General features: G+C 38.9%; 1 protein-coding gene across 1 annotated transcript; it reads left to right on the top strand.

The window, feature by feature from the left end:
• Positions 1–26,574, top strand: LOC139746147 (queuosine 5'-phosphate N-glycosylase/hydrolase-like). Its single transcript, XM_071657012.1, has 4 exons — positions 1–223; positions 12,222–12,356; positions 14,326–14,868; positions 18,812–26,574. Exons 1-4 carry the CDS (start codon positions 80–82, stop codon positions 19,007–19,009), a joined length of 1,020 nt encoding a protein of 339 aa, XP_071513113.1. The 5' UTR covers positions 1–79; the 3' UTR covers positions 19,010–26,574.

Below are 26,574 nucleotides of genomic sequence, written 5' to 3'. Positions count from 1 at the left end.
TACAGCATAATGTAAACAAGGTCTCGTAGAGTGGAACGTCCGTTCTAGTGAAGTTTACGTCCAATAGATTAGTGGAAATATGTTGTGGCCAAGGGAAGCTGGTGAATTCATCGCTTCGAGATCAAAGGACGTGAAGATTGTTGATGAGGGTCTGAGGAAAGTGGCGAGCACTCTGGCTGAGAGTGTCAGGGACGGCAAACTCGACATGGAAGGGTTTATGCAGGTTGGTTCACAGTGGCCGACGTGACCGCTGCTTTACTGATAACGTTCTTCACTTGAGCAGATGGACTGTGTAAGAGTAATTATTAACTCTGCGTCACAATGATTTCCTCGACTTACCCTACAGAAGGATAGTTATTGCAAATATGAAAATTTAGGAGCAGTAAAAGAACTGATTCATTAATTTTAGATAAGAGAGAGAAGACATGTAGAGAGACTAACTACTTTATGTGAACAAAGTAACTATGCATAGTAGACTAGAACACACTAACTTTGATACATCAACAGAAAAACGAAGGTGCTGTAGCAAAGGCAAGACCTCCCAAAGTACAACTGAACTTGTAGTAGGGCAGTTGTAGTATATCATGAAAATAGTTGGGTTCATTTATGAAAAAGGTACATAATACATTCGTAAAAAGATAGACAATGTGTGGATATCTCCCTTAACATCTCAGATGGTCAACGTGTATTATTCTAATAGAAATGTACCACTTAAACTCATGATTACAAAGTCAGTGGCACTTGATGTCGAGAAACAGCAGTGGCCATGTGATTATCTGTAGCAGACAGATTTGATGTTAGTATGATTTTACAATAATTTTGGCATCCATGTAATGTTTTTATAAGTTCTGTTGATTAAACAAAATTATCCATTGATGATTGTATTCATGTTGATAGAATTTGATGGTGATATCATTAGATTTCTTACTCCTCTCCCTTTTTGATGTAATATGGGATATTAGGTGTAACTGATCCTGCTCCAACAATTTTATCTAAAAGTTGGCAGAGAAATTGTGGGGTATAAGCATTCTTTATCAATAGCTGAGATTCTGATAAATCCATGGGTACCACTTTCATCAAAATCCTTCCTCTAGAAATGGAGGGACACATGTGTATTCCTGGAATATTTTGTAATCATCCTCAGACATTCACAAAAGATTGTCCGGTCACTTGATTTTATAGAGCTTTATTCAGTTTCTATATTGATTTGCAAACTGATTGAAGCTGTAATACAAGAAAATTTGCCTGTAGGATCTAGATATGATAAATAACTTATATTATTGATGTATTCCACAGGTTGCCTCCATGTATTACAATTTTGTGAAGTAAGATATAGGGATTGAATTACTGCATAAGAGAATCATTCTCATGTAGGGTCAGAGTCTGATATGATATTAGAATTCATATATCATGACAAGCATTAAAATAGGCAAGCTTTCTTAATGTGTTTATTATTGATAATTTTCATGAATTTTATGTAACCTCACATTTTCTTCCTCCCTTGTAATCCTACCACCAGTTGATTAGTTGATAACAAAAGCGTATGAGTGAAAATGGAACATCCACACTCTTTTATCGCTCTTTTAAGGGGCAATAATGATTCTATAGAAGTAGAACACAAATCATAAACTTAGAAATTATGAGGCTCACACTTATGCTACACAATTGATATTGTATTGTCAAAATACATTACTAACAAGATGTAATATCTGATGGAAGCTTTTTCCAAAGACCAAGAGAAAATCTGATTATTACTTAACCAACCGATTATTACTTAACCATTTTGGTGCTCAAAGTAGACATACTCACTTTAAGATTCATATTCATTAAAGACTTATGTTTGGTTTGACATACATATCCGTTTGCCATTTGATTCAGGAAGATGTGCAAATGAATACAAGTGAATGCCAACTGACAGACCATTGGGTTCTTCTAACGAGGGTATTTGTGATAGAGAAAGAGAACAGCATCTCATAGATTTGTTTGGTGGGGGTGGAAAGATGTACATACTTTTCAAAGAGGAAGTATCTGCAAAATGTTTGCATAACTAAGGAGGTGCAAATAATGTCAGTCTGAATTTGAATCAAGTTTTTATCAAGTCTGCTTAAACATATTCATGGTGCTGGTTTCATCTACTCTGATTGGTAAATCATTCCATATGTTAACAATTTTAGAGAAAAAAAGCTCTTCACCTCATTCAGAGTAAAATGTTATCTACGAGTTTCTGTCCATTGCTTTGAGTGAAATAAGATGTTCCATCCTTTAATAACTAGTGAAATTGTGATTATTTAAGCCTTTAAAGATTTTGAATACTTGTATTAGATTACCTCTGGATAGTTTCTTTTCTAAAGAAAGTGAATTTTTATTCATTTTGTTGGCTGTGATAGGATTTGTTTCTCATACCGAGAGTCATCTTGGTAGCTCACTCATACTCTTTATTCAGGCTACGTCTTTTATTAAGTAGGATGACCTGATTGGACACAGTATTTAAGATGGGGACGCTCCAGTATGTTGTGAAGAGTGAGGATAATTTTCACAGATTTGAATTTGAAAGCATTACCAATAAGTCAAGAATTTTGTTTGCCTTTTTACTGCACTGTTTACCTCATGTTAGGTCACCAGAGGTTATTACTCCCAAGTCCTTTTCCTCATATACTGTTTGTAGCTCAACAGAATCTATATTATAGCTTGCCTTTTGATTTTTACTATGAATATGTAAAACTGTGCACTTATTAGAATTCATTTGCTGCCTGTGATTCCAGTCCATTGGTTTGTCTGTGTGACTTTGAAGCTACTGATGTCTGTTGTAGATTTATATCCCAATTTAGTATTGTCTATAAATTGTGCTATCTTAAATTGCAGCTCATTATCAGTATCACTGATATATAAGAAAGAAAACTGGTTCCAAAACCAATCCCTGTTGCGCAACTTTTGTTATGTCTAACCATTCAGATGATTACCCTATGTTTACAGCCAGTCATCTGTGTTCCTTACCCCATCTATACCATGTCACATAACTTTTGTTGTTGACCTTTGATATGGAACTTTATCAAATACTTTTTGAAATCTAAATAGATGACATCAATTGCTTTGCTTTCATCATACATATTGTTTAATTCATAAAAGAAATTAAGTGGATTTATCAGACATGAGTGATTTCATTGCAAATCATTTTGAGAATTGTTTATCAAATGGTGGTGTTTTAAATGGATTGCAATATCATCCTGAATGTTGGTTTCCATTAGTTTACTAACAACAGATGTTAAGCTAACTGGGTGATAATTTCCGGGCTGTGAATCGTTTCCTTTTTTGATTATCATTGTTACATTGGCAAATTTCTATTCCTCTGGAACATTTCCTGTAGAGATTGACTTTTTGCAAAGAGCAGCCAAAGGTTTAACTGTCTCTTTTTTTGCCTCATTCAGTGTCCTAGAATAAAACTTATCTGGGCATACTGTTTTATTTACGTATATTTCATGTAGCACTGATAGCCTATCTTCATTTTTTGTGTCAATATGTCACAAAATGAATCCTCTCTTGGCAGTGGAACTTGATTTGGGACATCTTGAATTGTAAATATGTGCAAAAAATTATTTCAAAAATCTTTTTCAAGTCTTCCTTGTCTTTAATCTTCACTGTTTTCCACAATTAATTGCCAAAATAGGTTGAGTAGTGACTCCTAACATAACTATAAAACTCTTCAGTTTCTTTTGCTATTTTCAGCAAAAGTGCTTTGTACTGACATTTGCTTTGATGTCTGAGTCTCTCAGTTTAAGTAAATTCATGTGATTTACTCTTATCATGATAGATTTTGGTCTTTTTGAGTTTTTTTGTGCTACTTTCATGGACAACAAGCGCTTCTTTAGGTTATTACTCCACCACTTCATCCTTATTTAAGAGGTGGGTTGATTAGAAAGGGTAGTGAGTGGTGGGATGAAGAAGTAAGAGAATTAGTGAAAGAGAAGAGAGAGGCATTTGGACGATTTTTGCAGGGAAAAAATGCAACTGAGTGGGAGATGTATAAAAGAAAGAGACAGGAGGTCAAGAGAAAGGTGCAAGAGGTGAAAAAAAGGGCAAATGAGAGTTGGGGTGAGAGAGTATCATTAAATTTTAGGGAGAATAAAAAGATGTTCTGGAAGGAGGTAAATAAAGTGCGTAAGACAAGGGAGCAAATGGGAACTTCAGTGAAGGGCGCAAATGGGGAGGTGATAACAAGTAGTGGTGATGTGAGGAGATGGAGTGAGTATTTTGAAGGTTTGTTGAATGTGTTTGATGATAGAGTGGCAGATATAGGGTGTTTTGGTCGAGGTGGTGTGCAAAGTGAGAGGGTTAGGGAAAATGATTTGGTAAACAGAGAAGAGGTAGTGAAAGCTTTGCGGAAGATGAAAGCCGGCAAGGCAGCAGGTTTGGATGGTATTGCAGTGGAATTTATTAAAAAAGGGGGTGACTGTATTGTTGACTGGTTGGTAAGGTTATTTAATGTATGTATGACTCATGGTGAGGTGCCTGAGGATTGGCAGAATGCGTGCATAGTGCCATTGTACAAAGGCAAAGGGGATAAGAGTGAGTGCTCAAATTACAGAGGTATAAGTTTGCTGAGTATTCCTGGTAAATTATATGGGAGGGTATTGATTGAGAGGGTGAAGGCATGTACAGAGCAACAGATTGGGGAAGAGCAGTGTGGTTTCAGAAGTGGTAGAGGATGTGTGGATCAGGTGTTTGCTTTGAAGAACGTATGTGAGAAATACCTAGAAAAGCAAATGGATTTGTATGTAGCATTTATGGATCTGGAGAAGGCATATGATAGAGTTGATAGAGATGCTCTGTGGAAGGGATTAAGAATATATGGTGTGGGAGGCAAGTTGTTAGAAGCAGTGAAAAGTTTTTATCGAGGATGTAAGGCATGTGTACGTGTAGGAAGAGAGGAAAGTGATTGGTTCTCAGTGAATGTAGGTTTGCGGCAGGGGTGTGTGATGTCTCCATGGTTGTTTAATTTGTTTATGGATGGGGTTGTTAGGGAGGTAAATGCAAGAGTTTTGGAAAGAGGGGCAAGTATGAAGTCTGTTGGGGATGAGAGAGCTTGGGAAGTGAGTCAGTTGTTGTTCGCTGATGATACAGCGCTGGTGGCTGATTCATGTGAGAAACTGCAGAAGCTGGTGACTGAGTTTGGTAAAGTGTGTGGAAGAAGAAAGTTAAGAGTAAATGTGAATAAGAGCAAGGTTATTAGGTACAGTAGGGTTGAGGGTCAAGTCAATTGGGAGGTGAGTTTGAATGGAGAAAAACTGGAGGAAGTGAAGTGTTTTAGATATCTGGGAGTGGATCTGGCAGCGGATGGAACCATGGAAGCGGAAGTGGATCATAGGGTGGGGGAGGGGGCGAAAATTCTGGGGGCCTTGAAGAATGTGTGGAAGTCGAGAACATTATCTCGGAAAGCAAAAATGGGTATGTTTGAAGGAATAGTGGTTCCAACAATATTGTATGGTTGCGAGACGTGGGCTATGGATAGAGTTGTGCGCAGGAGGATGGATGTGCTGGAAATGAGATGTTTGAGGACAATGTGTGGTGTGAGGTGGTTTGATTGAGTGAGTAATGTAAGGGTAAGAGAGATGTGTGGAAATAAAAAGAGCGTGGTTGAGAGAGCAGAAGAGGGTGTTTTGAAATGGTTTGGGCACATGGAGAGAATGAGTGAGGAAAGATTGACCAAGAGGATATATGTGTCGGAGGTGGAGGGAACGAGGAGAAGAGGGAGACCAAATTGGAGGTGGAAAGATGGAGTGAAAAAGATTTTGTGTGATCGGGGCCTGAACATGCAGGAGGGTGAAAGGAGGGCAAGGAATAGAGTGAATTGGAGCGATGTGGTATACCGGGGTTGGCGTGCTGGCAGTGGATTGAATCAAGGCATGTGAAGCGTCTGGGGTAAACCATGGAAAGCTGTGTAGGTATGTATATTTGCGTGTGTGGACGTATGTATATACATGTGTATGGGGGGGGGGTTGGGCCATTTCTTTCGTCTGTTTCCTTGCGCTACCTCGCAAACGCGGGAGACAGCGACAAAGTATAATATAATAATAATACCTTATATACAGTGGCACACATGTTCTCTCCACTACTTTGAAAGTGTGTTGAGTCTTTTTCAAGCTCTACATAAACTCTTCTTTCTGTTATAACAAGTAGGAATACCCTCATCCTTGAAAACATTCCCTCGTTGTCATGCCTGTTGCCATCTGTAATCAGCGCTGCAGTTAGTGGATATGTTTACCTATGCTCAGCAGTCTGCTTATGTGGTAATTAGTTCTGTGTTTTTAGGTTGATTTTATAGACATATTATTGTTCTGTGTTATTTCTTTTGTAGGTATTTAGTTTTGTAATATGTATCATTTGATTTACTAATATTATATAGGTTTTAATGATGAGGTGGAAAATGAATGATGTCAGAATTCATCATTTTTCATAGTTTGTTTTCCTGTTCATCATTCATATGTGTGATGTCTAAGCTTGATTTTTTTTATTGTTTTAGGCAAGTTATAGATGGTATATTATCCTGTGATATTCATAAGTATGTTTTATATTCTCTTATAGGTATACATAAGCCATAAGTTTTGAGTGCTACCTTAAAGTAAGTGACACAGCATGAAATGTTTAGACTTAATCTACTAACTGTTTACACAGTGAGTGAGTAGCCATTAACTTTTGTGTTTTGATTATTTTGTTTGTAGAGGGGTATTACTGAATTGTTTCTTAACTGTCAAGAAACTACTATGTAACTTACGCTTTATATTCCATTTTGTGCTGATATAGGCCAGAGGTAATAGAATTACCTGTTTTTTGTGTGTATGATTTCCAAAATTGTCAATTTTGCCATAGCAATTATGAGTGGCAAAGGAAAGAGGGCTGCAACTGATGCCGATAGTGAAGCCATTTGGCAGCATTTGAGAGCTGGAGTATGTTTGAGGACGTTGATGATTATGCTTCATGGTTCCTCAGAAGTGCAATTGGGTGATGAGGAAGTGGAAGAGTCTGACCCACTTCCTTCAGCCAGCTCAGCTATGCCAATTCCTGTACACTTATGACTGAAGATTGAGAATATACATGGTTTCAACCTTCCAAATTTTTACTATATTTGACATATAAAAACTTTGTATGTAGCAATGGCTAATGTATTTTACATTTTGGAGATAAGCCAAATTTTTCATCAGATTTTGATGTATATAATTCATTGTGTACTTAATAGTGCGTTTTGTATTGTTATCATCATAATCTACACTGAAGAAGTTCAAAAAATAGAGACCACGGCATAATTACAGTGTGTATTTTTCAGTGATTTTCATTTTTGTGGAACATCATTCACTCATCATATCGATAGTGATATTATATAATGTATATGTTGTGGAAAGAGGTAAATAAAGTGCGTAAGACAAGGGAGCAAATGGGAACTTCAATGAAGGGCGCAAACGGGGAGGTGATAACAAGTAGTGGTGATGTGAGAAAGAGATGGAGTGAGTATTTTGAAGGTTTGTTGAATGTGTTTGATGATAGAGTGGCAGATATAGGGTGTTTTGGTCGAGGTGGTGTGCAAAGTGAGAGGGTTAGGGAAAATGATTTGGTAAACAGAGAAGAGGTAGTAAAAGCTTTGCGGAAGATGAAAGCCGGCAAGGCAGCAGGTTTGGAGGGTATTGCAGTGGAATTTATTAAAAAAGGGGGTGACTGTATTATTGACTGGTTGGTAAGGTTATTTAATGTATGTATGACTCATGGTGAGGTGCCTGAGGATTGGCGGAATGCGTGCATAGTGCCATTGTACAAAGGCAAAGGGGATAAGAGTGAGTGCTCAAATTTCAGAGGTATAAGTTTGTTGAGTATTCCTGGTAAATTATATGGGAGGGTATTGATTGAGAGGGTGAAGGCATGTACAGAGCATCAGATTGGGGAAGAGCAGTGTGGTTTCAGAAGTGGTAGAGGATGTGTGGATCAGGTGTTTGCTTTGAAGAATGTATGTGAGAAATACTTAGAAAAGCAAATGGATTTGTATGTAGCATTTATGGATCTGGAGAAGGCATATGATAGAGTTGATAGAGATGCTCTGTGGAAGGTATTAAGAATATATGGTGTGGGAGGCAAGTTGTTAGAAGCAGTGAAAAATTTTTATCGAGGTTGTAAGGCATGTGTACGTGTAGGAAGAGAGGAAAGTGATTGGTTCTCAGTGAATGTAGGTTTGCGACAGGGGTGTGTGATGTCTCCATGGTTGTTTAATTTGTTTATGGTTGGGGTTGTTAGGGAGGTGAATTCAAGAGTTTTGGAAAGAGGGGCAAGTATGAAGTCTGTTATGGATGAGAGAGCTTGGGAAGTGAGTCAGTTGTTGTTCGCTGATGATACAGCGCTGGTGGCTGATTCATGTGAGAAACTGCAGAAGCTGGTGACTGAGTTTGGTAAAGTGTGTGAAAGAAGAAAGTTAAGAGTAAATGTGAATAAGAGCAAGGTTATTAGGTACAGTAGGGTTGAGGGTCAAGTCAATTGGGAGGTAAGTTTGAATGGAGAAAAACTGGAGGAAGTAAAGTGTTTTAGATATCTGGGAGTGGATCTGGCAGTGGATGGAACCATGGAAGCGGAAGTGGATCATAGGGTGGGGGAGGGGGCGAAAATCCTGGGAGCCTTGAAGAATGTGTGGAAGTTGAGAACATTATCTCGGAAAGCAAAAATGGGTATGTTTGAAGGAATAGTGGTTCCAACAATTTTGTATGGTTGCGAGGCGTGGGCTATGGATAGAGTTGTGCGCAGGAGGGTGGATGTGCTGGAAATGAGATGTTTGGGGACAATGTGTGGTGTGAGGTGGTTTGATCGAGTAAGTAACGTAAGGGTAAGAGAGATGTGTGGAAATAGAAATAGCGTGGTTGAGAGAGCAGAAGAGGGTGTTTTGAAATGGTTTGGGCACATGGAGAGAATGAGTAAGGAAAGATTGACCAAGAGGATATATGTGTCGGAGGTGGAGGGAACGAGGAGAAGTGGGAGACCAAATTGGAGGTGGAAAGATGGAGTGAAAAAGATTTTGTGTGATCGGGGCCTGAACATGCAGGAGGGTGAAAGGAGGGCAAGGAATAGAGTGAATTGGATCGATGTGGTATACCGGGGTTGACGTGCTGTCAGTGGATTGAATCAGGGCATGTGAAGCGTCTGGGGTAAACCATGGAAAGCTGTGTAGGTATGTATATTTGCGTGTGTGGACGTGTATGTATATACATGTGTATGGGGGTGGGTTGGGCCATTTCTTTCGTCTGTTTCCTTGCGCTACCTCGCAAACACGGGAGACCGACAAAGCAAAAAAAAAAAAAAAAATATTGGTATTCAAATTAATCTTTTTTATGACAAAATTATTTTAGCCATTGTACTTCAGAAAAACTGCTTGTTTACTGAACAATCTTTATTGTTGTATATCATCAGAAATATAATCTTATGACTTTCACAGATGAAGCAAAAACAAATGACAAATAAGGGTATCTAGTTCTTTCACTTCAGAATTTCTGACCCTTGGATAAACAGCTTCACATTCTAAGGTAATAGCATTTATGTGAGAAAATCTTTTTGCATATTATCTGCATTTTTTATGTAAATCATTGTTTTTCTCTATCCAGTATGGGCTTCAAGAAATTTTAGTGCCCAGTATAGAAAATATATCTCCTAATATTGAAGGAGTGATAGAAAAGGTCTGGTTAGTAATTTCAATTTTTAGTGGAATACTAATACATTTAAGAAGCCAGCCTGAACTTCACTGAAACACCAGGAGGGTTAAAGAATTAAAAAAGAATGTATCTGCAGGTCTCCGGCCTGGATGCGATATACCTATGGCTTCTGAAAGACCAGATTTTATAGCTGGTACATTAGTAGTGTTGAGTGAGAAATTAATAAGGAATGGAGATTTCCGAGAAGATTGGAAAAGCAATTATATGCACAGCGTATATGAAAGTTGACAAATGTTAAGCATATAACCATGAATAGTGAGTTTGACCAGTGGTTTGCAGACTTTGTGAAACACATTATCAGGAACATGAAGGCAAATTGTTCTCCATAATGTGGGATTCTAACTCTTAAGATCTGTTAATTTAAATTCTAAAGATGATAGACACATGAAGTGAAGCTCTTGATTAAGGTATGATTAAAGAATGCACTTCCCTTGACTTTGTAAAAGCTTCTAACCATGAATAGTGAGTTTGACCAGTGGTTTGTAGACTTTGTGAAACACATTATCAGGTACATGAAGGCAAATTGTTCTCCATAATGTGGGATTCTAACTCTTAAGATCTGTTATTTTAAATTCTAAAGATGATAGACACATGAAGTGAAGCTCTTGATTAAGGTATGATTAAAGAATGCACTTCCCTTGACTTTGTAAAAGCTTCTGTGAAGTTACTAGCTAAACTATCATCTAATGAAAAGAAGATCAAGTGTTAGGTTGGATAACAGCATTTGGAAGAAGAGGTCATTTTAGTGGAATAAGGGATAAGTACTCTCATTCTTACAACAATATCCTCTGCCATGTGTTTGGTGGAGAGAGAAACATCACTACAAAGAAGATAGTAATTTATCCAGGAAAAGTCAGGAAAGAATTTTCGTAGGTTAAATCGGTTAGCTTTGTTGAGGTGCCTGTGGTTATGTTTAAAGGAGTTGTTAAAATAGATACATTTATGAGAGTGTGGTCAGATTTTGAAATTTTTTTTTTTTCTTTTTTTTTTGCTTTGTCGCTGTCTCCCGCGTTTGCGAGGTTGCGCAAGGAAACAGACGAAAGAAATGGCCCAACCCACCCCCAAACACTTGTATATACATACGTCCACACACGCAAATATACATACCTACACAGCTTTCCATGGTTTACCCCAGACGCTTCACATGCCCTGATTCAATCCACTGACAGCACGTCAACCCCGATATACCACATCGATCCAATTCACTCTATTCCTTGCCCTCCTTTCACCCTCCTGCATGTTCAGGCCCCAATCACACAAAATCTTTTTCACTCCATCTTTCCACCTCCAATTTGGTCTCCCACTTCTCCTCGTTCCCTCCACCTCCGACACATATATCCTCTTGGTCAATCTTTCCTCACTCATTCTCTCGATGTGCCCAAACCATTTCAAAACACCCTCTTCTGCTCTCTCAACCACGCTCTTTTTATTTCCACACATCTCTCTTACCCTTACGTTACTTACTTGATCAAACCACCTCACACCACACATTGTCCTCAAACATCTCATTTCCAGCACATCCATCCTCCTGCGCACAACCCTATCCATAGCCCACGCCGCGCAACCATACAACATTGTTGGAACCACTATTCCTTCAAACATACCCATTTTTGCTTTCCGAGATAATGTTCTCAACTTCCACACATTCTTCAAGGCTCCCAGGATTTTCGCCCCCTCCCCCACCCTATGATCCATTTCCGCTTCCATGGTTCCATCCACTGCCAGATCCTCTCCCAGATATCTAAAACACTTTACTTCCTCCAGTTTTTCTCCATTCAAACTTACCTCCCAATTAACGTGACCCTCAACCCTACTGTACCTACTAACCTTGCTCTTATTCACATTTACTCTTAACTTTCTTCTTTCACACACTTTACCAAACTCAGTCACCAGCTTCTGCAGTTTCTCACATGAATCAGCCACCAGCGCTGTATCATCAGCGAACAACAACTGACTCACTTCCCAAGCTCTCTCATCCCCAACAGACTTCATACTTGCCCCTCTTTCCAAAACTCTTGCATTTACCTCCCTAACAACCCCATCCATGAACAAATTAAACAACCATGGAGACATCACACACCCCTGCTGCAAACCCACATTCACTGAGAACCAATCACTTTCCTCTCTTCCTACACGTACACATGCCTTACATCCTCGATAAAAACTTTTCACTGCTTCTAACAACTTGCCTCCCACTCCATATATTCTTAATACCTTCCACAGAGCATCTCTATCAACTCTATCATATGCCTTCTCCAGATCCATAAATGCTACATACAAATCCATTTGCTCTTCTAAGTATTTCTCACATACATTCTTCAAAGCAAACACCTGATCCACACATCCTCTACCACTTCTGAAACCACACTGCTCTTCCCCAATCTGATGCTCTGTACATGCCTTCACCCTCTCAATCAATACCCTCCCATATAATTTTGAAATATGTATAATAATTCATTATTATTATGTTTTTGTCATGGCATACAGATGGAAATGCTTCCTGTGCATAAGGGTCTGACAGAGGCACAGCTTGCTGACTGGATGTTTCTTATTGACTCCCTAAATTTTAACTTCTGGATGCCAAATGGAGTACCCAAGTACTCTATTGTGTATGAAGGGAAGGTGAGTTTTTATGGTGTTAGTTAACAACTTGAAAGTTAATCATGATTATGAACATATTTGAGATAAAATGTTTTTGGATAACTCATTATTTGAAAGCAGACATTGCCATTGAAATGTAATATGATAATAGTTGACACAGTAATGTAGAATTAGAATAGTTGATTTAATCATTGCTGATGCTGCCCTCGTTTGTGTATTTTGTAAAAGAACAGTGATAGTGTGTGTGTGTGTGTGTGTGTGTGTGTGTGTGTGTGTGTGTGTGTGTGTGTGTGTGTGGAATATTTGGAATAGATCTTAACTTGCCACCTCAAAGTATCCCTTGAATTTCATAGCAAACCACAAATTATTATCCTAGTTAAATAGCACTTTAGCAAACCAAGTGTGGCCCCTCTGGATCCAAACCTAATGTGAACTGGGCAGCTACTAGTGTCACTCACTCACTGTAAATGTTTACTGTTTTAATTTGTAATTTATTTTGTCAATGAAATTATTTTTTTAACACATCAATGTTTGTCTGTGATTACTGTGATAATGTTTACATTAAACTCTGAATGCTAAGAGAGGGAGAGAGAATGACGACATATTTGCCATGCATGGCATAGACAACTTATACCACATGATGAATCTTGTTCCATATCCAAGTCACTAAACACACACACACACACACACACACACACACACACACACACACACACACACACACACACACACACCCACCCACACCCACAAAGGAGGGCAACAAATATAGTATCAAAATTTAGAGAGATGGTTCATAGGGAAAGGCTAGAGGCTTTAGATTTGCCAGCATGGAAGAGAGAAGAGTAAGGAGTGACCTAATCTTAACCTTTAAGATTTTAAACTGGATTGATGACACAAACAGTGAATAGTCCTTTGATGAAAGTAGAAATAGAGTAGCCAGAAGACTTAACATGATATTAAGCAAGAAACTTGTTAGAATAGATGTGTAAAGAATTACTTTTATGGCATAAGAGAGGTGGATGAATGAAATAAAATGACTCTAGGCTTGGTTAATGCAAACGGCATACATAAATTTAAGTTGTGTGATAGCAGAGAATGTTTTAGAGATAGGGACCTTCAAGTGTGTTACAAATAGGTAATTAGACACACACACACACACACACACACACACACACACACACACACACACACACACACACATATTAAGAATGTAACACAGTGAAAGAAGGCCGCAGTATGATTATTATCTAGCATGAAACAAGTTTCAGGATTCTGTGTGTGAGAAGGACTTGGGAGTTATCCCTAGCCTCTTGCCAGTATCCCACAATAAGTGAGAGAGTAGTTAAGGAGATGAGCTGTTATATTTTCCTCTTATAAGGTTTGCTGAGAATTCTTCCAACTACAAGTGGTCACGACCTACAGGGTCAGTCCTAGGCCCAATTCTTTTTATAATATACAGTAATGACCTAGAACTCGTTCTCATATCTAAGATCTTCAGATTTGCTGATGATACTAAATAAGAGGTAGAGCTGTAAACAGGCAGTACTGCGAAATGATTCAAAGAGATTTTAACTTACTAGCAGAGTGGTGAGACAGATGGCAAGTGAAGTTTAATGTAGACAGGTGTAAAGTTATGCAGTTTGGATGCAAGAATATATGTTATGACTACAAATTATTCGGAAACTCTCTATCTAAAGTAAATGAAGAAAAGGACCTTGGAGTTGTCATTAGCAGCAATTTGAAATACACTAAACATTGTTAAGCAGCAAGTAAAAAAGGTAACCTCTCCCTAAAACCGTTGTCTCTCTCACTTGGGTAATTTCACCTTTAGAAAGTCTTCCATTTGCTTTCTGATTAAATTTTCCAGCACCTCAGAGACCACAGATCCTACAGACCACACATGTATGCTTGCATGAATATTTGTGTGTGTGTGGACAAATTTCATTTATTTTTCTTTATGCTTTTGAATCTTATCTTTGTCTTTAAACAGGAAAGGACAGGTTACCTTGCTATGGTTGCTGCTGTCAACCGGGCTATTGACGAGGGTAAGATGATATATGATCCCAAGTTTTACAGCAGACTTACTGTTGATGACATCAAACACATATTCCGTTCTGACACCACATCACCCATGCCAATGTTAAGTGAGCGTGTTCAGGTGCTGGGAGAGGTGGGAAATACATTAATTGAAAAATATGATGGATCATTTTGGAATGTCTTGGGAAAGGCAGATGGTAGTGCAGTGAAATTGATTAAACTTATAACAAGTGAATTCCCATGCTTCCAGGATACTGCCATTTATGATGGACAGATAGTTGCTCTGTTTAAAAGAGTGCAAATTTTGGTTGCTGATTTGTGGTTGCTTTATCAAGGAGAGGGTTTAGGGGCATTTACAGATGTAGACACTCTCACCATGTTTGCTGACTACAGAGTTCCTCAAGCCATGGCATATTTTGGAGTCTTAGAATACTCTGACACCTTAATGGAGAAGCTGAGAAGTGAAAAGGTTTTTCAGTCTGGAGATCGAGAAGAGGTAAGTGACCTAGTTTTCTATAGTCTTGTTTATTATTTGATAATGTTCTTTAACTTAACTAATCCACTTCTTCCACTTCAGGGGGAAAGCGGTAGGTGAAAATACTTTCAATCTTTGTTTTAATGGGAAACACACTTCAGAAAGCTTTTGCACAATATATTTGAGTGATTGGTACTTGAACGTGTAGGAGGGTGAGAGGTGTGCACGGAATAGAGTGAATTGGAATGATTTGGTATGCTGAGGTCAACATGTCATCAGTGGAGTGAATCAGGGATGTGAAATGTCGGGTAAACCATTGAAAGGTCTGTGGGGCCTTGATGTGATTAGGGAGTTGTAGTTTTGGTGCATTACACGTGACAGCTTGTGCCATGGTTCAGTCCATTGACGGCACTCTGTCCCATGCGCACCTTCCTCCCTCTTGCGTGATCAGGCCCCTATCTCAAAATCTTTCCCATTCCGTCCTTCCACATCTAATTTGGTCCTCTGCTTCTCCTTGTTCCCTCCACTTCTGACATATATATCCTTTTTATGTTAGCCTTTCCTCTCTCAATCTCTCCATATGTCTAAACCATTTCAACCTACCCTATTCTGCTCTCTCAACTACACTTTTTTTAATGCCACACATCTCTGTTATCCTTATTATGTTATCCTTATTACTTACTTGATCAAACCACCTAACACCACATCTTGTCCTCAGACATTTCAATTCCAAGACATCCACCCTCCTATGCACACCTCTATCTATAACCCATGCCTTCATCCATATGTTGGGACTACTATTCCTTTAAACAGACCCATTTTTGCCCATCCATATAATATTTTCTCTTTCCTCATTCTTCAGAGCTCCATGAACCTTTGTCACCTCCTCCCTATGACTCACTTCCACTACCATGGTTCCACTCAGTCATGTTGACTTAACTTCCTCCAATTTTTCTCCATGTAACCTTACACCCCAACTAACTTGTCTCTCAATACTGCTGAATCTAATAACCTTGCTCTTATTCACATTCACTTTCAACTTTCTCATTTCATACACTTTCAAACTCAGTCAGGAACTTCTGCAGTGTCTCACAGGAATCTGCCACCAGTGCTGTATCATCAGCGAATAACAAATGACTCAAATCCTAGTCCCTCTCATCCCCTACAGACTGCATACTTGTCCCTTCTCTCCAAGCTTGACTCTCACATTTTCCTCCCTCACCACCCCATCCATAAACAAACAACTATACTGACATCACACATGACAGCTACAAACCAATCTTCCAATCTTCACTGGGAACCATTCACTCTCTTCTTACTTGTCCACAATTCTTACATCCCTGATGTAAACTTCTCACTGCTCCTAGCTGCTTTCCTCCCACACCATATATTCTTTAGACCTTCCACAAAGCATTTATGTCAACCCAGTGATATGCTTTCTCCAGATCCATAAATGCCACATTCAATTTCTTCTGCTTTTTTTCAGTATTTCTCACAGAAATTTTTTAAAACAAACACCTGATCCACACATTCTCTACAACTTCTGAAATCATACCGCTCCTCCCCATCTGATGTTCTGTATGTGTCTTCACCCTCCAAATCAATAGCCTCCCTTACAGTTTACCAGGTATACTCATCAAACCTGTACGTCTTTAGTTTGCACACTCACTTTCATCTCCCTTGCCTTTATACAATGGCACTATACATGCATTCTGATAGTCCTCAAGCACCTAACTGTGATCCATACATACATTTAATTGCCCTTACCAACCAATCAGTAACACAGTCACCCACTTTCTTGATAAATTCAGCAGCAATACAATTCTCTTCAGCCACCTTGCATCATTTCATTGTATGCAAGGCTTTCCCCACCTCTTCTCTCATAATCAAACCACTCTCCATGACTCTCTCACTGGGCACACCACCTAGACCAAAACACCATACATCTGCCTTTCTATCATCAAACAGTTAACAAACCTTCAAAATACTCGCTTCATCTCCTCACTTCAGCACTACCCTGTTATCACTTCCCTTTTTGCCCCCTTCAACGATGTTTCCATTTGTTCTCTTGTCTTTTTCACAGTATTTACCTCCTTTAAAATATCTTTATTATTTTACCTAAAATTTAGTGATACTTACTTACCCCAACTCTCACATGTCTTCTTTTCCAACCCCTGTAACTTCCTCTTTGCCTCTTGCCACTTTCTCTTATACATCTCCCAATCACTTGCGCTCCTTCCCTGTAAGTACTGCCCAAATGCCTCTTTTCTTTTTTGCTTGTCAGTGTATTTTTTCATCCCACCACTCACTACTCTCTCTAATCTGCCCACCTTCCACCTTTCTCATGCCACATGCATTTCTTGCTCCTGCCAGCACAGCATCCTTAAATACCTCCCTTTCCTCACCCACTGCCCGTGCTTCATTTTCTCTCACCTTTTGCCATTCTACACTCAGTCTTGCTGGTATTCCTTCACACAAGTCTCCTTTCTAAGCTCTCTTACTCTCACCAGTCTTTTCTCCCTGGCATATTTTTCTCTTTTTCGAAAGCCTCTACGAATCTTCATCCTTGCCTCCATAATATAGTGATCATACATCCCACCAGCTTCCCTCTCAGCACATTTACATCCAAAAATCTCTCTTTTACATGCCTGTCAATCAGTATGTAACCCAGTAATGCCCATTGACCATCTCTCCTAGTCTCATACATATACTTGTGTATATCCATCTTTTTAAACAATGTATTCCCAGTCAACAGTCTTTTTACAGAACAATCCACAAGCTGTTTATCATTTCCATTCATAACACTGAATACCTCATGTGCCCCACCTATACCCTTAATGGTCACATTACTTACCTTTGAATTTTAATCACCCATCACTAATACCTGGATTTGCATTACTTACCTTTGCATTTAAATCACCCATCACTAAAACCCAGTCTCTTACATCAAAACTGCTGACACACCCACTCAGCTGCTCACAAATCACTTGCCTCTCATGATCTCTATTTTCATTGCCAGGTACATAAGCACCAATGATTACCTCCTCAAGTTTAATGGAGTATGCCTTTGAGCTAGCACCAGTCATTGCTTGCCTATTTTGCCTGTGTTTAAAAACCTAGCGTTTTTTTTTTTCTACATGTAAGCATGTCTTTGTGTAGCCCATCCATATGAGAAAAGATTCCTCAGACCTCTCCACCTATTGCCCAATTACTTTCATTCTGCTGTTTCCAAAAGGTTTGAAACTTTTACACTAGAGCTTTCACAAACATTAAGAATCCCATTTCTGTCTTTCAGATCACCAGTATCAGTTCTTGCAGCGTTAGGTCTACTGGTGATCCCTCTCTGGGATTTTAGTAAAACTTGTCGTAGGCCTTGACTTCTCCAAAGGCTTTGGCAGGGTGTGCCATGAGTCTTTGCTTTCAGATTTTCCTTCCATTGGTGCTACTGCTTCTCTCTAATCTTTCTCTATGCAGGAAATGTTAGATGGAGGAACTTCCCTTTCCTGTCCTATTAGTTAGTAATTGTGTTCCTCAATGCTTGCTTGCTTTCTTTCTGCTTTTAATAAATGATCCTATCTCTCACTTCAAACCCAATACACTCTTTTGCTGATGATTTCTCTCTACTTACCTCAGCTGATTGTCGATCTTTGCCACTTGTTGTGAACATGTTTGTTTGTCAAAATATTTGCAGAAAATTTGCACTTATGACATAGCTTTGAAGGACAGTAGTATGATGAAATAATTTAGAAAAAAATAGAATGTGTTGATGAAATCAACTTGGGTTAATGATTTTCACATGCTTTATTAAAATATAGATTTATAGAGAATGTTTAACTGAAACTGTCAGTTTTTAAGGTACAAAATGATATTACATGAAGCATTTCTAGTTTAAACAGTTGACACGATGCTTCTTTTGTTCTTTCTTTGGCTGTAATTGTTTATCTTATACTCGCTGTGTTCTTAGGTGGAGATCCGTGGCTGCTCTATCCATGCAGCTGAATTAATTGTGGCCATGACTCGTAAGATTTTAGCCTCATGGAAGCTCCCAACAGAAGGTCTTAATAGTGTTAAGGTTGACTACTTTCTCTGGGAGTTCAGGCTTCAGAATGCCAAAAAATTGGATGATGTTCCTTACCACAGAGTACGATGTATTTATTATTAGTATATTATTTTGTTAAAAATATCTTGAAATATTTTGAACGTCTTTTTTCTATAATGTTTAGGGTAAGTTGTAAGGATTTTTAATGTATTTTGTTGGTATAGGTAACTTCTCAAATGTGCTTCATTTAACAATGTTCTGGTGTGACACAGACAAGAATATTTTGGTTAAAGTTAATATTCTAGAACAAAGCAGTATCAAGCTTGATTAAAGATATCATGCCCTGAATGTGTCATACATACAATAAATAGTTGACGCACAGTACATGTCTCATTTTTGTGTCGGTGACAAGGGCAGCTTTTTTAGATTCAGAATACGCTCTTACTTTTAAGTATATTGAAAGGCAGTAATGAATCTGTTGATTTTTATTTCCTTTTTGTAGATTTTTTTTCTTTCATACTGTTTCCTGCATTACAAGGTGGTGCCAGGAACAGACAGAGAAAGGCCTCCTCCGCTCACATTCATTCTCTAGCTGTCTTGTATAATACACTGAAACCACAGCTCTCTAATCATAACCAGGCCCCATAGACGTTTCCGTGGTTTACCCTGAACGTTTCACATGCCATGGTTCAGTCCATTGACAGCACATTGACCCCTATTTACCATATCATTCCAGTTCACACTATCTTGTGGTGCCTTTCACCCTCTTGCATGTTTTTTATAGGCCCCGATCACTCAAATTCTTTTTTGCTCCAGATTAGAAAGGGTGGTTAGTGGTGGGATGAATAAGTAAGATTATTAGTGAAAGAGAAGAGATAGGCATTTGGACGATATTTGTAGGGAAGTAGTGCAAATGACAGGGAGATGTATGAAAGAAAGCAGCAGGAGGTCAAGAGAAAGGTGCAAGAGGTGAAAAAGAGGGCAAAATGAGAGTTGGGGTGAGAGAGTATCATTAAATTCTAGGGGGAATAAAAAGATGTTTTGGAAAGAGGTAATTAAAGTGCATAAGACAAGAGAATAAATGGGAACATCGGTGAATGGGGCTAATGCTGAGGTGATAACAAGTAGTGGTGAAGTGAGAAGCAAGGTTATTTGGTTCAGTAGGGTTGAAGGACAAGTTAATTGGGAGATAAGTTTGAATGGAGAAAAACTGGAGGAAGTGAAGTGTTTTGGATATCTAGGAGTGGATTTAGCAGTAGGTGGAACCATGGAAGCAGAAGTGCATCACATAGTGGGGGAGGGGGCAAAGGTTCTGGGAGCATTGAAGAATGTGTGGAAGTCAAGAACGTTATCTTGGAGAGCAAAAATGGGTATGTTTGAAGGAATAGTGGTTCCAACAATGTTATGTGGTTGCAAGGCATGGGCTATGGATAGGGTTGTGTGGAGAAGGGTGGATGTGTTGGAAATGAAATGTTTGAGGACAATATGTGGTGTGAGGTGGTTTGATCGAGTAAGTAATGAAAGGGTAAGAGAGATGTGTGGTAATAAAAAGAGTGGTTGAGAGAGCAGAAGAGGGTGTGTTGAAATGGTTTGGTCACATGGAGAGAATGAGTGAGGAAAGATTGACAGAGAGGATATATGTGTCAGAGGTAGAGGGAATGAGGAGAAGCGGGAGACCAAATTGGAGGTGGAAAGATGGAGTGAAAAGGATTTTGAGTGATCGGGGCCTGAACATGCAGGAGGATGAAAGCCGTGCCAGGAATAGAGTGAATTGGAACAATGTGGTACACCAGGGTGGACGTGCTGTCAATGGATTTAACCAAGGCATGTGAAGCATCTGGGGTAAACCATGGAAAGTTTCGTGGGTTCTAGATGTGAAAAGGGAGCTGTGGTTTTGGTGCATTACACATGACAGCTAGAGACTGAGTGTGAAAAAATGTGGCCTTTGTAGTCTTTTCCTAGCGCTACCTCGCATGCATGTGCGGGAAGGGGGGGTGCTATTTCATGTGTGGTGGGGTGGCAACGGGAATGGATGAAGGCAGCAAGTATGAATATGTACATATATATATATGTATATGTCTGTGTATGTATATGTGCATGTGTGGGCATTTATGTATATACTGCGTATGTGGGTGGGTTGGGCCATTCTTTCATTTGTTTCCTTGCACTGGCGTGGGAGACGGTGATTAAGTATAATAAGTCATTATAATAGTATCTATCTCCAATTTGATCTCCCTGTTCTCCTTTTTTCCCTCCACTTCTGACATATATTTCCTTTGTCAACCTTTCCTCACTCATTCCTTCTATATGTTCATACCATTTCAGCACACCCTCTTTATTTCTCTCAACTACACTTTTTATTACCACACCTCTCCCTAACCTTTTCATTACTAACTCGATCCTACGTCAAACCACATGTTGTACTCAAACATTTAATTTCTAACACACCTACCATCCTATACTTAATATTCTCTATAGCCCATGCCCTGCATCTGTATAATAAAATTGGGACTCTTATACCATCAAACATACCCATTTTTGCCCTCCCAGGTAATGATCTCTCTTTCCACATTTTTCAGTGCTCCCAGAACCTTCACCCCCTCACCCACCTAATGACGCACTTCTGCTGCCATGGTTCCATTCACTTTATGTCCACTCCCAGATATTAAAACACTTCACTTCCTTTTATTTTTCTTCCTTTAGACTTACACCCCTGCTAACATATCCCTCGTTTGCAGCTGCTGAATGTAATAACCTTGCTTTTAGTCACATTTACTCTTAACTTCCTCCTTTCACAACATTCCAAACTAAATCACCAACTTCTGCAGTCTCTTTCTCGAATCTGCCAACAGTGCTTATCATCAGCAAACAACAACTGACTCACTTATCATCAGCAAACAACAACTGACTCACTTCTCATGCCCTCTCATCCCCTAGAGATTGCAAACTTGCCTGTGTCTCTCTCACCACCACATCCTTAAACAAATTAAACAACCATGGTGACAGCACACACCTTTGCCGCAAATCAACCTTCACTTGGAACCATTCACTCACCTCTCTTCTTACTAATACACTTGTCTTACACTCTTGATAAAAACTCTTACTGTTTCTAAAAGCTTTCCTCCCACACCACATATTTGTAAGACCTTCCACAAGGTATCCCTATCACTCCACTGGGTATCCCTATCACCCCTGTCATATGCTCTCATCCATAAATGTCACATACAAATCCTTCCATATTTCTAAATATTTCTCTCACATTCTTCAGTACAGACACATGATCCACATATCCTCTGCCACTTCTAAAGCCACACTATTCCTTCCCAGTCTGATGCTTTGCACATGCCTTCAACCTCTCAATCACTACCCTCCCATTCAGTTTTCCAGGAACACTCAACATACAGTACACTGAGTCTTATAAACTAGGTGAGAATCAAGATTAAACAAAGTTTTATTTCATAAGAATAGAAAGGCATTGATCCATTAAGAAAAAGTGGGACGTTAGTGTAAACTCAAGAGCACTTGTTCACGTAAGATGAAAATATGTGGACATTTATACTTTATGTAATCTGTCTCAGTCTACCTTAGGAAAGTAAACTATTCATGAGATCATTTCTTTTAACAGTTTTTATTTCAATACACATGATGGAAGGATTTTCAATGTATGTATGGATCATGGTGGTGCCATGGAGTAAAAGCAAGTGGGATGAAGGTGAAAGTTTAAACTACAGAGGTGTAAGATTGTTGGATTTAGAGGTGAAGGCATGCACAGAGCATCAAACTGGGAGGAGCAGTGTGGTTTCAGAAGTGGTAGAGGTTGTGTTTATCAGGTGTTTCCTTTAAAGAATGTTAGTGAGAAATACCTAGAACATATGGATTTGTATGTGGCATTTATGGGTCTGGAGATGGAAAATAATAGGGTTGATAGACATTCCTTATTGCTAGAGGCAGTAAGTTTTTATGAAGGGCGTAAAGCATGTGTATGAGTATGAAGAGAGGAGAGTGAATGGTTGCAAGTGAAGGTTGGCCTGTGGCAGCGGTGTGTGATATCACCTTGGTTGTTTGATTTGAATGGTTCCAAGTGAAGGTTATTCTGTGGCAGAGGCATGTGATGTCACCTTGGTTGTTTGATTTGATAATGGTAAGGGTGGTGAGGGAGGTAAATACCAGTCTTGGAGAGAGGGTTGAGTATGCAGTCTGTGAAGGATGAGAGGCATGGGAAGTGATTCTGTTGTTGTTTGGTGATGATACAGCACTGGTGGCAAATTCAAGTGAGAAACTTCAGGAGTTGGTAGCATAGTTTAGAAGAGTGTGTGAAAGGAGGAAGTTGAGAGTAAATGTGAATAAAAGTAAGGTTATTAGATATAGCTGAGTTAAGGGATTGGTTAATTGGGATGCGAGTTTGAATGAAAAACAATTGGAGGAAGTGAAGTGGTGAAGTGTTTTGATATGTGGGAGTGGACATGGTATCAAGTTGAACCATGGAAGTGGAAGTGCATCGTAGGGTGGGTAAGGGGAGCACTGAAGAATGTGTGGAAGAACATTATCTGGGAGGGTAAATATTTGTGTTTGAAGGTATAGTAGTCCCACCAGTATTTTGTGGATGCATGGCATGCATTACAGAAAAGGCTGCAGAGGAGGGTGGATGTGCTGGAAATGAAATACTTGAGGATAGTATGTGGTTTGATTGAGTATGTAATGACAAGGTAAGAGAGATGTGTAATAATAAAAAGAGTGTGGTTGAGAGCACTGAAGAGGATGTACTGAAATGGTTTGGATATATGGAGAGAATGAGCGAGGAAAGGTTGACAAAGAGGATATATGTATCAGAAGTGGAGGGAACAAGGAAAACAGAGACCAGATTGGAGATGGAGGGATGGAGTGAAAAGATTTTGAGAGATTGGGGCCTGAACATGCAGGAGGTTGAAAGGCGTGCACAAGGTAAAGTGCATTGGAATGATTTGGTATACTGGGGTTAACGTGCTGCCAATGGACTGAACCAGTACTTAAGAAGTGTATGGGGTAAACCATGGAAAAGTCTGTTTGGCCTAGTTGTGGATAGGAGGCTGTGATTTCAGTACATTACACATGACAGAATGGATGTGAGCAGATGTGTCCTTTCTTTGTCATTTCTTGGTGTTACCATGCTAATGCAAGAAACAGTGATCAAATCTCAAAAAAAAAGTTAATGCTTTCTGTAAGCTACTATAACCAGATAACCATTTAAACCACTTCAGGTGTTTTGAACACATTATTATTGGCTTCTTGTGTTAATTTCAATAAAATGGCATTGATTCATTAAGTTGGACATAAATGTAAACTTCACAGCACTTGTCCGCATCAGAAATATATGAATATTCAGTACTCTTACATAAGCTGTCTCAGATTACTTGAAAATTTTTGTTAAAGGGATGCAAACTATTCCTGAGATCATTTCTTTTAATATTACTTTCAGTACACTTGATTTATATTTATACACATTGAAAAGAAAAATCAGGATTTACAGTTAGTGTAACATAAAGGAAAAGGAAAATTGGATTGGGTTACTTGCTTATAACTTAAAGATTCTTGTAAAGTTTGTAAAACATATCTTCCAAGTTTTTGTGCAGAAGACTATCCAAGACCAAAAAAAGGAAAGAAGAAAAGAAAAGAAGAGGGATTTATGTATTGCAAGATTTTGTTTACCAGATCATCCCAGACAAAAAAATGGAAGGATTATAGTATGTAAGTTAAACCTATTCTGCATGAGTGATTCAACTTAAGTGATAGATGGAGATAGCCAGATGCATCATTTGCATTGTCAAATTGTGAGTCTTACCACCCAAGATCATATATTTTTATCATTTCATTTTTCGTGAGTATTGTTAGATAATTACCTCTGTCATAAGGTACTTGTTAACTGATAATGATGAATATCTTGAAAATCCCATAGTAATGCAATACATTACAATTGGTCACATATGCAGCAGGAGAATCAAGTTTGAACAATTTGGTTTCCTTTGCTTTCTAGATTTTTTCCCTTTCAGTGAGATGCTGTTGCAATATTTCTTACCTTAAGCCAATTAAGGTTTAATGGTCATCTTGTGTAAATATCAATAAAAAGGCATAGATCGAATAAGTAGGACATTAATGTAAACTTCACAGAACCTGCCCACATCATAAGAAAAAATGTAGATGTTCTAACTCGTAAGTAACTTAGATACCTTAAATTCTTCAATAAAGGAAAGCCAACTTTTCATTAACTCAATTCTTTTAATAATTTCAGGACACAATGCATATTGATGCCCAAAAAAAAGATTTACAAAGCAATAGATAAGAAAAAATGAGTTAGGTTTCATGCTTATAAGTTAAGGATTCTTGGAAGGATTGGTGTAAAGGGGCAAAGGTTCTGGGAGTGATGAAAAATGTATGGAAGGAGAGAACGTTATCTCGAAGCAAAAATGGGTATGTTTGAAGAAATAGTAGTTCCAACAATGTTATATGGCTGCGAGGCATGGGCTATAGATAGGGTTGTACAGAGGAGGGTGGATGTGCTGGAAATGAAATGTTTGAGGACAGTATGTGGTGTGAGGTGGTTTGATCAAGTAATTAATGAAAGGGTAAGAGATGTGTTGAAGTAAAAAGAGTGTGGTTGAGAGAGCAGAAGAGAGTGTGTTGAAATGGTTTGGACATATGGAGAGAATGAATGAGGAAAGATTGACAAAGAGGATATATGTGTCAGAGGTGGAGGAAACAAGGAGAAGCAGGAGACCAAATTGGAGGTGGAAGGATGGGGTGAAAAAAGATTTAGAGTGATCGGAGCCTGAACACACTGGAGGATGAGAGGTGTGTGAGGAATAGAGTGAATTTGAACAATGTGGTATACTGGGGTCGATGCGCTGTCAGTTGACTGAATCAGGGCATGTGAAACGTATGGGGTAAACCATGGAAAGGTCTCTGGGGCCTGGATGTGAATAGGGAGCTGTGGTTTTGGTGCATTACACATGACAGCTAGAGGTTGAGTATGAATGAAAGTAGCATTTTTTGTCTGTTTTCCTGGCACGTACATGCACATATACATACAAATACATGTACATATCAGCATATACATACATATATATATACATATACATATCAACATATACATACGGATGTACACAAATACAGAGAAATATACATATATACACATGTATGCTTGCCTTCATCCATTCCTGGTGCAGCCCGCCCCACAAGAAACTTCATTGCTACCCCCTGCTTCAGTGTGGTAGTGCCAGGAAAACAGACAAAAAAGGCCATATTCATACTCAATCTCTAGCTACCATGTGTAATGCTTTGAAACCACAGCTCCCTATCCACATTCAGGCCTCACAGACCTTTCCATGATTTACCCCATGTGTTTCACATGCCCTGGTTCAGTCCATTAACAGCACGTCGACCCCAGTATACCACATCATTCCAATTCACTCTATTCCTTGCACACCTCTCACCCTCCTGTATGTTCAGGCCCCGATTGCTTAAAATCTTTTTCACTCCATCCTTCCACCTCCAATATGGTCATCCGCTTCTCCTTGTTCCCTCTACCTCTGACACATATATCCTCTTTGGCAACCTTTCCTCACTCATTCTCTCCATCTGTCCAAACCATTTCAACACTCTCTCTTCTGCTATCTCAACCACACTCTTTTTATCACCACACATCCCTCTTACCC

The sequence above is a fragment of the Panulirus ornatus genome, chromosome 64 (genome assembly GCF_036320965.1).
Source record: "Panulirus ornatus isolate Po-2019 chromosome 64, ASM3632096v1, whole genome shotgun sequence".
Classification (NCBI taxonomy): Eukaryota; Metazoa; Arthropoda; class Malacostraca; order Decapoda; family Palinuridae; genus Panulirus; species Panulirus ornatus.
Note: the sequence above shows the minus strand (reverse complement) of the source record. Positions and strands in the feature narration are given on the sequence as shown.